The 17,860-nt window shown below is 42.9% G+C and overlaps 1 protein-coding gene across 1 annotated transcript in view; it reads right to left on the bottom strand.

Moving 5' to 3' along the window:
• PPFIA2 (PTPRF interacting protein alpha 2) overlaps window positions 1–17,860 on the bottom strand; it is a 439,158-nt gene that overhangs the window by 65,783 nt on the left and 355,515 nt on the right. The window contains exons 18-19 of the mRNA XM_044280550.1: window positions 8,293–8,423; window positions 5,565–5,740 (exon numbers count right to left, since the gene is read on the bottom strand). Of these exons, the coding sequence (XP_044136485.1) occupies window positions 5,565–5,740; window positions 8,293–8,423 (307 nt within the window). The remainder of the gene's footprint in view (window positions 1–5,564; window positions 5,741–8,292; window positions 8,424–17,860) is intronic.

The raw sequence follows: 17,860 nt of genomic DNA, 5'->3' as shown, positions 1-17,860 counted from the left end.
TAACCATCAATCCCCTCATATACGCCTTGAAAGTATCCCATACTACTTGAGTTTTCGCTGAACCGTAGTTAATTTCCCAGAATCGACCTATTTCGTTTTGAATTGTTTCATGTGTCTTTATAACTGATAACCAGTAGGGATTTAATCTAAAAGGAGATTTTGGTATATATCTTTCCTGAGATAGACATAATTCAAGTAGTATCGGAGAGTGATCAGATACTGACCTTGTTTCGTATTTCATTCGCTTTATCTGATTCACATATTTACTATTTATCAATACAAGATCTATTCTGGACAGCGATTTACCTGCTTTACTAAAGCATGAGAAAGCCCTTTTCCCCTGTCCCAGATGTTCCCAAGCGTCCTCAAATCCAGCCTCCAGGCAGAACCGTGCCAGGGGGGACCCCTGGACCGGACTGTCACTCCTAGCACTCGTAGAAATCCTATCGCGAAGAGGGTCGATAACACAGTTAAAGTCGCCGATAATCAATGTTGGGCATTCTGGCCATTTATCCATAAATAATAAAAGAGAATTAAGAACCGAGAAAGAAAATGGCGGTGGAATATAGACAAAGGCCAAAATACATATCTTCCCTCCTATCTTACAGTATAAGAAAATAAATCTCCCCTGTTGGTCGACAGAGGATGCCTCACAGACGAAATCAATAAGTCTGTGTATCAACACCGTGACACCTCTCGAATAGTTGGAGAGGGTAGAATGGAACGTGTGCACAGCCCATCCCCTGTCGAGCACTCTAGTGGTCTCCTCAGTAAGGTGGGTCTCTAGCAGGCATACTATTGCTGGTAAGTGGGCCTGTGTCAAGTCAAAAATCGCTTGTCTCTTGCCTCTATCCCCCAAGCCACGTATATTCCACGCAAAAATTCTAATCAGCGTCATCATGAAAGGTCAAAATGGAGAAATAGAAGAAAGAAGAAAAAAGAACAAAAAACCAAAAAAAGGGAAACCACACCTACTTTGACGCACCACAGCCCAACCCCACCTCCCCCTCCCCCCACCCCCCACCTACAAGCAATCCACCACATTTGTAGTAGATTTCTTTCCTATGACCATCCCTCCACCTTCCCCCCCACTCAGCCATCCTCATTAAGAAGCAAAGGAAAAGTACATTTTGGGGGTATAAGCCCCTTATAGTACTAATTATTCCCACCAAAACATAACCCAATTGAGTTATCAATTCTTTCGATCAAGCCAGTCCGCAGCTTCTTCTGGGGTGTCAAAAAAAAAGATTTTATCATTAAAAACAATCCGCAATTTGGCTGGGAATATGAGAGAATATTTAATATCCCTTTCTCTTAGCCTCTTTTTAACGATCATAAATGTGCGTCTCTTTTCTTGTACATCTTTCGAGAAGTCGGGAAAAAAAGCCAATCTAGTCCCGTTATATATAACCGGTGGGGATTCCCTTGCCCTTCTCAGGAGGATATCTCTGTCCCCTGAAGTCAGTAGCTTGACGAGGAATGTCCGAGGTTGTCTCCCTGGAATTGGTTTTCCCCCTGGGACCCGATGGGCTCGTTCAATCATAAAAAAGGAAGAAAATGACTCCTTCCCGAAATTCTCAAGGATTAACTTCTGTATAAATTCGGTTGGGTTTTTCTCCTCCACACCCTCTGGAATCCCAATTATTCTCACATTATATCTTCGTGACCTATCCTCAAGGTCCACTAACTTTTTCTTCAAGAGATTATATTCTGATTTAAATGTAGATAGTTCCATATTTGTTTTTTTGGAATCCTTCTGTATAAGGGTGACGGAACTCTCAAGGAGTTTAACTCTATCTCGCATTTTGGAGACATCATCTTTTATTAATCCGACGTCGACTTGAATAAACCCAAGCTGGGTTGTTACAGCTTGTATTAAATCCCCATTCTGTTTTACCGCTAGCAGTATTTCTTCTAGCGGGGAGGAGTTATCATTGGGGATGACTTCCCCCATTATGCCGTCTTCCTCTTCGGGGTATCTAGAAGCTTTTTGTAATTCTGTTACAATCACCTCAGAATCATCATCATTTTTTTTTGTGGCAAGTTCTTTTTGTCCGCCCCTCGTATTAATCCTTGGAGATCTCAAGAACTGGTCTATTTTAGTTGTTTCGTAAGTTTTAGACCCCGATTTCTGACTTGAGTGGTCAGCCGATCGCCTGGGAGCTTTTGGAGCCATGGTCGGTTCCTTGATAATTTTTTTTTTTTTTTTTTTTTTTTTTTTTTTCCTCCCCTTTTCCTCCTACTCCCTTCCCGTCTCCCCTCCTTTTCTTTATTCTCTTTTTCTTCTCCTCCTTTTCTTTACTCTCTTTTTCTTCTCCTCCCTTTTTTTTTTTTTTTTTTTTTTTTTCTCCCCCTTTCCCTGTGTTTTTTTTTTTTTTTTTTTTTTCCTTACTCTCCTTTTATATTTGTATCTCTTCTTCTCTCTTTCTTTGCTCCTTCTCCCTCTTTCGCCCCTTTTTTTTTTTTTTTTCCTTTTTGTATTCTTTTTTTTTTTTTACTTTTTCCACTCTTCCACTTCCACTTTCCACCTGATACTGTATGGTTTACTACTTTTAGTATTTGTAGGCACCAAGTGTGTTTTTAGGATGGCGAAGTAGATTTTAGTTAGCAGCTATCATCCGCGGGAGAGGACGTATAGGAGACAAAAGGAAGTGGGGTAACAAAAGAAAGGAACAATCTCACCGGGTTTCAACCTTCCCCAGGACCAGAGACTCCTAAGAGACACCAGCAGCCAAAACGGAGAAGCCGAATATCCAGCAGCCTATCAAAAATAAAGTTTTATAGGGTTGATCCCAGTATTACAAAGACACAGTCACAGGGAGGTTAGTCACAACAGTGACAGGGAAGCAAATCAGTAAGAACAAATGGGGGGAGAAGTCGGCTGTAAATCGGACGATCAGGTAAGAGAGAGTCCCATAGAATTTAATCTAATCAGAACGGCACAGGGAGAGGGACGGGGGATCAGGAGGAATCAGCAGGAATCAGCAGGTCTGAGGACCAATACATACAGTAATACAGGCAGCAGGAGCAGGAGGCAGCAGGAGTGAGGATCCAAACCCGTTCAGCGATCCAGCGATCCAGGCAAATCCAGACGGTGCCGACTCCAAGTTTCCACAGCGGGATGGAGAGGAGGGGAGAGGATCGACGAAGACCGGGGAAATATAAGCTGATGATGAGCTCCTCACAGGTAGAGCAGTCGGAGCAATCGTCGGAGCGGCAACATAGAGGAAACACGGCCAGGGAGCGTCACAGAGACGCCAAGAGATCCATGAGACGCCGAAAGCTCAGAGCAGCAGCAGGACAGCTGAGCCACGGGGGAGGCGGAGAGCGTGACGTACTCAGCCTACGTCATCGCGTCACCCCCCACAAGGGCAATAAATATTGAGTTTTGTTTGGCTGTTAACCTTTGCTTTGTTAGCGGGAAAAAATGTATTAAAATTGAAAATCTGCCAAAAAAGTAAAAATTCTGAAATTTCATCTTCATTTTCCATTAATTCTTGTTAAAAACACTTAAAGGGTTAACAAAGTTGGTAAAATCAGTTTTTAATACCTTGAGAGGGTTTCGTTTCTAAAATGGGGTAATGTTGGGGTGGTTTCTATTATGTAAGCCTCACAAAGTGACTTCAGACCTGAACTGGTCCTTAAAAAGTGGGTTTTGGACATTTTCTGAAAAATTTCAAGATTTGCTTCTAAACTTATAAGCCTTCTAACGTTCCCCAAAAAATCTAATGGCATTCACAAAATGATCCAAACATGAAGTAGACATATGGGAAATAGACTATTATATAAGGTATCACTATCTGTTTTAAAAGCTGAGAAATAGAAATTTGGAAAGTTTCAAATTTTTCAAAACTTTTGGTAACTTTTTTTAATTTTTATAAATAAAAATGAAATATTTTGAATCAAATTTACCACTGTCATTAAGTACAAAATGTGACGAAAAAACAATCTCAGAATGGCCTGGATAAGTAAAAATGTTTTAAAGTTATCACCACATAAAGTGAAACATGTCAGATTTGCAAAAATCTGTCTGGTCCTTAAGGTGAAAAATGGCCTGGTCCTTAAGGGGTTAAGGCCTCTCCAAAACATTGAACATTGACTTATAATATAGCTACCATACATCTGGTGGCATCAGAGACAGAGCTTGTTAAGAGCTAATTTGCATTCCCTCTTTAAATTACAAATAGCTCAAAACACTTATTTAAGCCAAATTCCTCTCAGTAAGATAAGAATTGAGCTATAATGAGTGTTTATAAGATCAGAGATAAGGAGCTGTCAGCTGAGCTGCCTGACGGAACACAGGAAAAACAAAGAACATGCTACCAGAGAGTCTCAAGGCTGTACAGAGGAAGAGGCTCAAAATTATTAATAAAGACCAATTGAAAAAAAATTTTTTAACTCAAAACGAGCAATAATGAAAAAATAACACCAAAAGCGTTTGCTTAAAGTGAATGTTCACCATGAACTTATTTAAAGGGAATCTGTCAACAGCAATATCCCTATCAAACTAAGGGCATTTCTTTCTCCTTTTTCTATTATGCAAATTAGCTATTTAATGATGTAAGGGCTTCACAGCTGCTCTTGTTGAACCATATATGATGATGACGTAAGCCTCTACACAGAAGAGACAGACCTGGGCATCGCAGAGAAAAAGGTGGAGGCTTACATCATCGACACATCCAGTGATGTCGAAAATCAGGGATGTACTGCACATGTGCAACAACACAGGGCCAGTTGAGATTACATAGCCATTGCCTGGACCTGTCAATCAAAGCAGCTAGGGAGGGGCTGGCCACAGAAAGGTGATAACCTTGTTGCCCCAAACAACTTTCTTTTTTTTCAGAAACAGATCTCAAAATCCCCAGCAGAGAAAAAAAAAATAGATAACATACTGACTACCTGCAGCCACCACTAGACTGAGTTTATAAGCTCACTGCATACTGATAACCTTGGACTCAATAATAAGGCCAGGCTCACATCTAAAGAAGAAGTTCAGACAGAAGCCTCCATCACAGATTACAGCAAAGAAATGGAAAAGGAGAAAATACTGCTGCATGAATCAGCATTATGTCCAGCAGAATGCCAGAATCCATGGCAGAAACCTGACAGACTCCATTGTAGTCAATGGGATCCGTAGAGCTCTGCAGGGGATTTAAAGCTGTGTATGATAAAAAGAAAGCTTCATCTGGTACAAAGATATATCAAGAAATAATCAACATAGAACTATGGAATTAATGACACAATGATAAAATGCGCAGTATGAACGTAGAGCTTGTGAATTGACCCTACATATCCATACTTATCAACATTTAGGTTAGTAAAAATCGGGTCATATAAGTTCCGCCCCCAGTAACGCTCAGAAGCAACCACTTATGGGAAGGGCTTATGTTAGCCCCACCCATTTGTGGTCCAGGACAGTGCAAAATTGTCTCTAAACATTAGGAATAGTCCTGGCAAATTTGGGACAGTTGCCAACTGTGCATATCACTGTGCCACCAGTGTGGTGATCTATTAGAAAAAAATCTTTATTAGGATTGTTTTACTTTATAATAATAAACAATGACCTTGGAGGCCAAATTCCTTACTCAGCTGTCCAAGTCTTGCCTTCTCTTTTTTGCCAAACAGTCTGCCTATGGAAGATTTGATTCCTTTCTTCTTTGGAGCTTTGTGGAGAGAGTCTTGACTGCTGTTGGCACTCACTAGACCAAGGACATCAGGCTCAAGTGTTACAGACAAACTTCTGTGAAAATGTAAATTATTATTGTAAATTTCAATACAAATCACTTTGCACTTGTACTAACCATACACAAATATACCATAAGAAGATTGGGGGAGATTTCTCAAAACTACTACTGTAAATGGAAACTGGCTTAGTTGCCCATAGCAACCAGTTGATCCTTTCATTTTCCAAAGGAGCTCTGAAAAATGAAAGGTGGGATCTGATTGGTTGCTATTGGCAACTAAGCCAGCTTCCCTTTGCACCAGTTTTCATAAATTTCCCCCATGGTCCTGGCTTTGACATTATCATACTGAAGGACGATGCACACTGGCGCAGAGTCTGTATGAAGCCCAATACCATACCAGCTTATGTATGGCAATATTTTTCCCCTGCTGTGAATAGTTATTGGATCCACATGGCAAGATGACTACCTAATTAGTAAAAACTATTTTGATGTTGATGTATTAATCAGCATCAGATAGGGGATGGTCTACTTAAATTTAATGGTCTATCATTAGGATCAATATTAGAGAGGTGAGTATCTGACTCCCAGTACTCCCAAAGGGCGCTGAGCAGCTGAAGCAGCGCCCGTGAAAATGCTTGATCATCTTTATTGGTTCAGTCTGGACATTGTTTGTACTGCAGGACAGCATATTTGTCGCAGTGGCGGTGCAGGATATTACAGCACGTGAATAGGACCACCGCTCTGCACCACCGCTACAGCATTCTCTAGTATGAACAGTGTGCAGATCAATGTAAATAATGCTGTGTCTCCATCAAACATCTGATTAACTGGGGATCATTATCACTGCAGATTTCACTCTTTGTCATGTGGTCATATCTTAAAGGTTGCCGAGCCGAGCTGCCTGCTGAGTCAAACAAACTATAATTAATAGATAACAGTTCAGATACACAGGCTGACTCTACAAGAATAAATTGATCGTTCCTGAAGATATGAGAGCCCATTTTACATGCAGTAATCATCACCTCTGTATGGGGGCTAGCGATCGCTAGAGCAATCACTTATCCCCATTGCTTCCCAGAAATAAATTATATACTGTAGGTGAACACATGAATGATGCCATCACCTGATATTTGCTTGTTTATCAAGTGACTGGCAGCACTGTTACACAGGGCAATTATTGGGAACAAGCATTTCTAAGAACGCTCCTTCTCAATAATTGCCTAATCATTGGCCTCTGTAAAGGGACATTTAGAAGTAAACTGTTTGGCAGCTAAATGGAGCTAAATCAATTTCTGATTCAAACAAAAACAGAATTTAGAATGCACATTGAAAGCAACCATTTATGTGACTAAAGAACACAACAAGAAATGGCTTAATAGCTATATGAATACAGCGAAATAAGGAATCGGTAAAGTTTTATTTTAACTGTAAGCTCACAGAAATCAGTATACCGGAGATATATATATGTAGCTCACATGAAACAAAACCCGTAAAACATAACTTTTAATAAATAAAAAAATATAATATAAACAGCCCCTACATAAATGAGATAATTTGATATAATTGCCCACAGATAAATAGATACAAAGGCACAGGTAGAGCAAATATACATAATCAGTACCATATAAATTCACAAAATGGCTATCCCTGCCTAAAAGCAGAGCACCTGCCCCGAAAGGGGAAACCCCACTTCTTGGTGGCTAAACCCTGTACAATAGCCCTAGAAGGCCCTGAAAGAGTTTTCAAGCTGAAGTCCCGACACGTTTCCCCATTAAAGATAATAATGGTTCATCAGGGGACAAAAAGACATAGTCCAAAATAGACGGATGATGCTGAAGACATATGATAGCGGCTACCCTGATGCTGTAGATGGATGATGCTGAAGACATATGATAGTGGCTACCCTGGTGCTGTAGGAGCCTACAGCATCAGGGTAGCCACTATCATATGTCTTCAGCATCAGCCGTCTATATCGGACTATGTATTTTTGTCCCCTGAGAAACCATTATTATCTTTAATGGGGAAATGCGTCGGGACTTCAGCTTGACAACTCTTTCAGGGCCTTCTAGGGTTATTGTACAGGGTTTAGCCACCAAGAAGTGGGGTTGCCCCTTTCAGGAGCGGATTCTTTTAGGCAGGGATAGCCAAAAGGGACACCCAGGGACAGGTCATCTCCAGACAACACACTTCTCGGTGACATCATACCCTGCTGAGCAACTTTTCTCCGATTGCAAGAATCGTGAATTAATCTGTGTACTTTATCAACTGGTGATATCTAATAATCATGAGAACCGTGTGTAACCTCATTAAGAGGCCCATTTTGTGAATTTATACGGTACTGATTACGTACAATTGCTCTACCTATGCCTTTGTATCTGTTATAAGTTATCCAGTCACACAAATTAATCTGTGGGCAGTTATATAAAATTATCTCATTTATGTAGGAGCTGTTTATATTATATATTTTTTTATTAAAAGTTATGTTTTAGTTGTTTTTTTTGTTTCATGTGAGCTACTTTATTTTAACTGTGAAATTTTGTTCAAGGTGGAATTTCACTTGAGAGCCAAGATAAGCAATATATTGAGTCTGAAAATGTCCGTATCTCACCCTCTGGCATCATTGTGATATGAAGATGGTAGAGTATGAGTCATCCTGAGAGCACGCGGTGTTGAAGGAGGAGAGGTTTCACATTTTATTGTGGCTTTATCTTCACGACCATCTTCCTCTACAACTGCAATCTAGACAAAGAACAAATTCAATAAAACTTCAGTTTATTAAACCCTTACAGATAAATCTAAATGGCAGTGGTACATGAACATGTTTCAGTGATATGGACCTATTGATCTTGTATTACATTTTTTTTTTAAAATAGAATGAGAATTTAGTGATTACCAAAATACACTATTGGGGTCATTTATCAAACTGGTGTAGAGTAGAACTGGCTTAGTTGTAGCATAGCAACCAATTAGATTCCACCTTTCGTTTTCCAAAGGAGCTGTGATAAATGAAAGGTGGAATCTGATTGATTGAAACTAAGCTAGTTCTACTTTAAACCAGTTTGATAAATGACTATAGATGTATATACCGTATTTTTGCTTTATAAGACGCACTTTTTCCCCCCAAAAGTGGGAGGGAAATGGCAATGCGTCTTATAAAGCGAATACTAGTGAGTGCTTCCATTATGGAAGCGCTCACTAGTATGCTTTAGGTGCCGGGAGTAGGGAGTGAAACGCTGAAAGCGCTTGCACTCACCCTCCCGGTCTTCATTCCTGGGGCCGGTGCTGCACTGCCCTGACTGCGTACAGTGTCAGGATGTCGTGCACGCACTATGACCTGAGGCTGCACGCAGTCAGGTGACAGAGCATGCTGGGAAGACAGGGGAGCGCGACTTCTGCCGGAGGTGGAGAGGAGCTGCGGCGCAGGACAGGTAAGAGATGGTTTTTATTTTAATCTGATTTGGGGTCTAATGAGGGTCTCACTATGTGGGCTGATCTGAGGTCTGATGGGGGTCTCACTATGGGCTGATATAAGGTCTGATGGGGGTCTTACTATGGGATGATATAAGGTCTGGTGGGGGTCTCACTATGTGGGCTCATCTGAAGTCTGATGGGTGTCTCACTATGGGTTGATATAAGGTCTGATGGGGTTCTGACATGAAGGGCTGATGTGATGTTTTGATATGGGGGCCTGATCTGATGTCCTGATACTTATGGGGGCCTGATCTGATGTCCTGATATTTATGGGGGGTCTGATCTGAGGATCTGATACGAGGTCTGATGAAAAATATTTTTTTTCTTATTTTCCTCCCCTTAAGCCTGGGGTTCGTCTTATCATCGGGTGCATCTTATAAAGCGACAAATACGCTATATATATATATATATTATAAAAAGGCAGCACTCCTATCAAAAGTTCAAGTATATATACTAGCAGAAGGACCCGGCTTTGCACGGGTATATTTCATCTAGATCATTTAATGTTTGTGTGTGTCGTTAAAAGATATCGACAGTATCCCCCATAACAGTGACCTCTACAGCACCCCACCTCTTTAACAGTGAACTCCATAGTCCCGCACCCCTTAACACTGACTGCCCACAGTGCCCCACCACTTTAAAATATGACCGCCACAGCAGCCCATCCACTTAACTTTGACCTTCACAGCAGCCCGCCCCTTTAACAGTGAGTTTCACAGCATCCCACTCCCTTGACAGTGACCTCCTCAGGGGCACACCCCCTTAACAGTGACCTCCACAGTACCCCGCTGCCTTAACAGTGACCTCACAGTACCCTCCTGCCTTAACAGGGACCTCCACAGCAGCCTGGCCCCTTAACAGTAACATCCACAGTGAACGCCATTTTAACAGTGACCTCCACAGTGCCTGCCCCTTTAATGCTAGGGCTACACAACGACATGTGTCGCGTAACATTTTGTCTCAGCAATTTTCTATAATGATAGGCTATGTTGTCGCACTGCGACATGTGACATGCTGCGACTGCGACACGACAGTTGCAAAAAATCCATCCAAGATGGATTTTTCTGTGTCTGTCGCGTCACAGTCACAGCATGTCACATGTCGTAGTGCGACAACATAGCCTATCATTATAAAAATTGCTGGGACAAAATGTTACGCGACACATGTAGCAGTGTAGTTGTGCCCTATGTCGTGCAAATTATTGTAGCCCGACATATGTCGTCGTGTAGCCCTAGCCTAAAGCTGACCTACAGCAGTGAAGAAAAATGGCTGGGTTGTTATGGAAACTTGGAGTAAAACTGTGTGTATGTGGAGACTAAGCACCTGCGAGCTTCTATTGGTTGATAAGGGTCATGTGACTGTGTGTATGGCAGTTGGGAGATGAAGAGAAAGACTTGCAGGCTTGTATTGGCTAATGCAGGTCATTATTTGGGAATATCTCAGGAACGGTACGTCTTAGAGATTTCTTTCCAGGTAGCAAGGGATGTGTATACCAAGTTTTGTTGAAATCGTTGGTTGCGTTTTTGAGTGATCGCAAAACATACATACGTCCTTTTAAGTGTATATATATATATATATGTCATGTTACATGATATTATTTTTTATTATGTACTGTCTCTTTAATGCCTATCTAGTTTGTCTCTTGTGGCATTCCTTAGTTTGCATGCTGCTCAGTCTCCTCCCCCTCTTTGCTGTATCAGCCATTTTAATGCTGTAATTCATCTGACCTGTGTCTATTCTCTATACCTGCATGGAAGAATCGTTCTTTTACCTGTTGTAACTTGCATTCTACGGATCATACGACGAATAAACATCGCCAGATCTTCTTTCATGTGAGTTGGGACTGAGTAAGCTATCTGGAAAGGTGATTTGGGATGAATAATCTCTTCAGGGCAATGAGCTCCATGTGCTACTGAAAACCACATTCATAGCCTTTGCAGCCGATTCAGAATAGTAAAAGAACGTATCCAGCAGCCTGCACAGAGATAACTGCGTCACAGGACAGATCATAGTGAAGTGTAACTGTGTGTATTGCACGAGAATTCTGCATACAACCCCAGCACAGCTTGTTACAGCTCCTCACAGTATACAGACCCTCTTCACTGCTACAGTCAAGCCTGTGTACTGCAGGCCATCATGAGTGGAAAGGGCTCAGTGTGTGATGAAACACCACAGCATGCTTCACACAGAGAAAGTCAGGATGAGGACCCAGAGTTCACTGCATCGACCAAACGCTCTGTGAAACCCACTTGGAAGGTTAAAGAGAACTATGAATCCATGAGAACTGAACTAGCAACCAGTTTGAAGCAGATTTGGGATAAAATCCTCACCCACATTGATGTGATTTCATGTCCCAGCCATGAGGTACTGCAACTAGAGGGCGCCATAAAGCATCTCTCTGCTTCATACGAACTGTACCAGACTACAAGCAACAAATATAAAACTATTCTGCAAAGCATCAACACTGAGGAGTCCTTAGAGCAACTTAACAATGCCCAGCTTCTTAATGAGGAAAGAGAAAGCTTTATCCAGCGAACTAAAGCAAAGGCAGAAGCAAAATTAATGCTGCCACGGGACACTGTATCTCACAAATCTGTATCCACCAGACGTTCTAAAGGTTCCTCTAGATCACGAAGTTCAAAGCACTCAACGCTTAGTGAACAGCTAATGAATGCCCGCGCCGAAGCAGAGGCTATCAAGGTACGGGCCGCATATGCAAAAAAAAGAGCAGATATGGAGACCGAGGTTGCAGTAATGGAAGCCGAGGCAGCGCATCAAAAGGCAGCAATAGAAGCTCAAACGGCACGTCAAAGGGCAGCAATTGAAGCTTTAAAGGAACAGAGCAACTACGAGGCAGCTGCAGCAAAACTAAAGGTTTTGGAACAAGCTATCGGTGCAGATGAAAATGCTAGCGAAAGGGTCAGCGTCAAGGCAGATGTAGCAGATCCTTTTGAACGCACTAAGAACTATGTTCTAAACCACAGCAGTGAACACTCAATTACCTCCACGTTTCACGGCAACGCAAGGACTTCACCACATCATCAGGTAAAAGCCGTTCCAGCCACTTCCTACATGCAAACCCACCCCAGTGCAGCTCCCGACTGTCATGCTGATCCCGCATATGTCACAAAACGGCACACTAAGCCGCAAGCAAGTCGCCAGCCTCCTGCTAACAGTACTGTTCCAGACCTTCACCCAACAATTCAGCTGAATGCCCTTGCTGCACCATATCTTCCCACGTCTCTTTGCAACGATACCATAAACAATGCGATCCACAACAATCAACCAGCAACCTCCTATGTAAAGTCAGAGGCAACCGATACAACAGAGGTAGTAAAGTACTTACTTCGACATGAGCTCGCCAAGTCAGGCCTAGTAAACTTCGACGACCATCCTGAAAATTATAGAAGCTGGAAAGCCGCTTTCAAAACTACATTAGGCGGTATCGGTTTTACTGCCGATCGTGAGCTGGATCTGCTGATCGGGTTGCTTGGCCCACAGTCAACAGAACGTGTCAAGAGCCTCAGGTCAGTTTACATCGACAATCCAACTGCAGGTCTCACCGCAGCATGGGAGCGTCTAGAACAGACTTACGGTAGTCCTGAAGCCATAGAGAATGCATTGCTCAAACGATTGGAAAATTTCCCAAGGATATCTGGTAAGGACAATATAGAGTTCCAGAGACTCAGCGACCTTCTTCTCGAAGTCCAGCTTGCCAAAACTGACCCTAAGCTACCTGGCCTCAGTTACCTGGACACTGCTCGAGGAGTTAACCCTATCATTTGCAAGCTTCCGCATGGCCTACAAGAAAAGTGGATCCAAGTTGGGTCATCATACAAACGGGAAAACAAGGTTTCCTTTCCCCCGTTCTCCTACTTCTGCAATTTCGTCAGGAACATTGCTGACACCAAGAACGATCCTAGTTTTGCATTCAACGAGTTCAATACTCCCTCACCTAAAGGTGACAACCTACATACTAGCTACAGGAACCGCAGAGGTCCTGTGTCCGTTAGGAAGACAGACATTATTCCCACTCCCGCCCCAAACAAGAGCGGCAAGATCGAAAACCCAAACCGATTATGTCCCATCCACAAGAAGCCTCATCCCCTCAAAAAATGTATCGGTTTCAGAAAGAAGCCCCTACAAGAACGAAAGGAACTCCTAAAGACTTTTGGGGTATGTTATAGATGCTGTGCTTCCACCGATCACTTTGCCAAGGAATGTAAAACTCCTATCAAGTGCATAGAGTGCGGTTCCGAGGACCATGTGCAAGCACTCCATCCCCTTGAGTCCAATCCTTCACAACATGCAGACCTTCCTCCTGGGCAGAACCACAGCGGGAAGAGTACAGATCACGTACCTAATTCCACCATGGTATTTTCTTCGTGCACTGAAGTCTGTGGGGAAGACCACTGTGACAAATCTTGCGCTAAAATATGCCTAGTGAATATTCATCACAAGGATCAGCCAGAAAAGACTTTAAGGGTGTATGCTATCTTAGACGATCAAAGCAATCGATCGCTTGCACGATCCGAACTGTTCGATCTATTTTGCACAAAAGGAGAGGTTCACCCTTACACCTTAGGCACTTGTAGTGGAACTACAGAGGTTTTTGGAAGAAGGGCTCATGGATTTATTGTGTCCTCCCTAGAAAATAACCTACAATTACCCTTACCTACACTTGTAGAGTGTAACCAGATACCAGCCAACAAAGAAGAAATACCTACACCAGAAGTTGCCTTCTACCACCCTCATCTAAGGTCAATAGCCAGTGAAATCCCACCACTTGACAAAGATGCTAAAATCCTTCTTCTGCTGGGAAGAGATATTCTAAGGATCCACAAGGTACACAGGCAGGTCAGCGGACCTCCAGAGGCCCCATTCGCCCAGTACCTGGACTTAGGCTGGGTCATCATAGGCAACGTCTGTATAGGCAAAATGAAAAGGCCTACTAACATTTCTTCATTCAAGACAAATGTATTGCCAAATGGTCGTAATACTCACTTTGAGCCATGCCCACATCACTACTGGGTGAAGGAGAAGGTAACTAGCTGCAAGTTGCAACATCGCAACACAAACCTTTCCCCCACCTACGATGACAGCTTTGGTTCTACAGTTTTCAATGTAAGCAGTGAAGACGACAAGTTGGCTCCTTCGGCAGAAGACAAAGAATTCCTTAAAGTAATGGACAATGAGTTCTTTCAGGAAGATTCCAATAGCTGGGTAGCACCCCTACCCTTTCGCCTCCCGAGAGAGAAGCTACCAAACAATCTACATCAAGCAGTCAAAAGATTCTCCTCCTTAAAGCGTACCTTAAGCAGGAAGCCAGAGATGGAAAGACATTTTGTGGACTTCATACAGAATATCTTTGACAGGGGTCATGCCGAACCCGCACCCCCATTGAAAGAAGGAGAAGAATGCTGGTACCTCCCTTCCTTCGGTGTGTATCACCCACGAAAGCCAGACCAAATCAGAGTTGTCTTTGACTCCAGTGCCCAACATGAAGGCTTCTCACTTAACGACATGCTCCTCACAGGGCCTAACTTGAACAACAACCTCATTGGAGTCCTAATTCGCTTTCGTCAAGAACCTGTAGCGGTGATGGCCGACATTCAACAAATGTTCCACTGCTTCATCGTCAAGGAAGATAACAGGAATTACCTCAGGTTTCTATGGCACAAGGACAACGACATCAACAAAGAGGTAATTGATTACCGAATGAGGGTACATGTCTTTGGGAACAGCCCTTCCCCAGCTGTAGCAATCTATGGACTAAAAAAGACAGCTCAGCTTGGAGAAGCTGAGTATGGATCCGATGCTCGTCAATTTGTTGAAAGGAACTTTTACGTAGATGACGGGCTCAAATCCTTTCCTACTGCTAAAGAAGCAATTAATCTTCTTACCAGAACAAAAGAGATGCTAGCTGTAGCAAACTTGAGACTTCACAAAATTATATCTAACAGCCAAGAGCTAATGAATGCATTTCACCCTGAGGACTATGCTGCCAGTGTGAAAGACCTTGACCTTGGGTCAGACGCACCCCCTATGCAGAGAAGTCTAGGTCTGCTGTGGAACATCAAAGTAGACACATTCGCCTTCCAGGTGTCAACCTGTGACAAACCCTTCACCAAGAGAGGAGTCTTGTCCGTAGTGAACAGCATCTACGACCCACTGGGATTTATAGCCCCAGTCACCATCCAAGGTAAGATGTTATTAAGACAGCTTACTACTGATAACATAGATTGGGACACTCCGTTACCTATTGAGAAACAACGAAGATGGGAGAAATGGAGAGGTTCTCTGAAGACATTAGAACAGCTCCAAATTCCACGTTGCTATGCCCCAGTCTCCATCTCAGCCGCTGTCCAGAGGGAAATCCATATTTTCTCTGATGCATCAGTTGAAGCTATAGCTGCAGTGGCCTATTTGAAGACCTCAGGAGTTAATGGAGACATACACTGCAACTTTGTTCTAGGCAAGACAAAGCTAACACCAAAACCCGCACATACCATACCCAGACTTGAACTTTGTGCAGCTGTGCTAGCAGTGGAAATAGCTGAAGTCATAAAGAGTGAAATGGACATTAACATTGATTCCTTCACATTTTACACAGACAGCAAGATAGTGCTTGGTTACATTTACAACCAAACTAAACAATTTTACGTGTACGTCAGCAATAGAGTAGAACGTATCAGAAGGTTCTCCTTGCCAAAGCAATGGCATCATATTCCCACTGACCTTAATCCTGCCGATTGTGGGACAAGAGCTATATCTCCAGTAGCTCTCCTCGACTGCTTGTGGCTGTCGCCTCCAAGATTTCTTTCTGAAAACTCCTACTCAATTCCCACGGACACTACCTATGAACTGGTACATCCTGACGATGATAAAGAAATCAGGTCTATGTACACCACACTGTGTACCTCTGCGAGTTCAGAACAAAAACTAAAGTCGCATAGTTTTGAACGTTTCTCAACCTGGTCATCAGCTGTTAGGACCGTTGCTTATTTGATACACATTGCCCATTGTTTTAAATGGAGCTCAACTTCAGAATGTCATGGCTGGCATATCTGTACCAACCTCCCTACTGCAACGGAAATTGAAAAGGCGGAAAGGGTAATCATTCGCTGTGTACAACAAGAAGTGTACAGGGAAGAGTTGCACAGATTCAAAGGTGGAATACCTCTATCAAAGGGTAGTTCACTATTTAATCTGAACCCTGTAGTCGATGACAATCAGTTGCTACGAGTTGGAGGCCGAATAGAGAAATCTGACCTGTGCAGCAAGGAACAAAACCCCGTCATCATACCAGGTCAGCACCACATTGCCACTCTTCTAATACGGCACCATCACGAACTAATACAGCACCAAGGCCGACAATTTACAGAAGGTGCTATCAGGTCAGCTGGCTTGTGGATTGTTGGAATGAAGAGATGTGTTTCTTCCCTGCTTTTTAAATGCGTCAAGTGTCGCAAGTTAAGAGGTAGACACCAACTACAACAAATGGCAAGCCTGCCATTTGATCGCCTGAGTACAGATCCACCTTTCACCTACGTTGGAGTTGATGTATTTGGTCCATGGACTGTGGTAACTCGTAGGACTTGCGGTGGAGCAGCCAATAGCAAGAGGTGGGCCGTGTTGTTTACCTGTCTCAGCGTACGAGCTGTACATATCGAGGTGATCGAGTCAATGGATTCGTCTTGTTTCATCAACGCTTTACGAAGATTCTTCTCCATCCGAGGACCTGTCAAACAACTAAGATCCGACTGTGGTACCAACTTCGTTGGAGCCTGTAAAGAACTTCAACTAGACAATTTCTTAGCAAACAATGGATGTACTTGGCTGTTTAATTCACCACATTCTTCGCATATGGGAGGATCCTGGGAGCGAATGATTGGAATCGCTTGAAGAATTCTCGATTCCATGTTGCAGGACCACAAGTCTTCACTATTGACTCACGAGACTTTGAGTACCTTTCTCTCAGAAGTATCCGCCATCATTAATGCAAGGCCTCTAGTACCAGTATCTTCCGATCCTGATGCTCCAATGATCCTTACCCCAGCCACACTCCTTACTCAGAAGGTTGGAACTACCGTGATATCTTCTGCCGAGATTGACCCGAAGGATATCTATAGGCGTCAATGGAAACGGGTGCAACACCTAGCCAATGTGTTTTGGCACCGCTGGAGAATGGAGTACCTGCATACCCTTCAAAGCCGTTCCAAATGGCAAACACCCAAGCCTAACCTCAAAGTAGGAGACCTTGTTCTTCTGAAAGATAGAGAAGTCTGTCGCAATGAGTGGCCTATGGGTCTTGTAACAGGCGTAATGCCCAGCGATGACGGAAAGGTTCGAAAGGTTGAAGTTAAGATAACTAAAGGAGGTTCTGCTCGGACTTTCTCACAACCAATCACGGAATTGGTGCTTCTTCTCCCAAGTGAGTGACTTAGGCAGGAGTACCGGCTATACCTGTTATGGCGGGGAGAATATCACTATCACTATTGACTGTCCCACCATTACAAACGATAGACCGCAGGACTCAAGCCATCTGTTTTTTGGACGTCATGTTTCATTGTTCATTTACTGCATACCTTCTTGTGTTTGCGGGTATCTCGTATCTATGGTTTACACACCAGTTTTACCTTTAACGTTTCTTCCCCTACAGGTTCAAGTTGGACTTATCTTTATATATGTAATAGACTTTGAAA

This window comes from Bufo gargarizans, chromosome 2 (genome assembly GCF_014858855.1).
Source record: "Bufo gargarizans isolate SCDJY-AF-19 chromosome 2, ASM1485885v1, whole genome shotgun sequence".
Lineage (NCBI taxonomy): Eukaryota > Metazoa > Chordata > Amphibia > Anura > Bufonidae > Bufo > Bufo gargarizans.
This window is presented reverse-complemented; position numbering and strand designations above follow the sequence as displayed.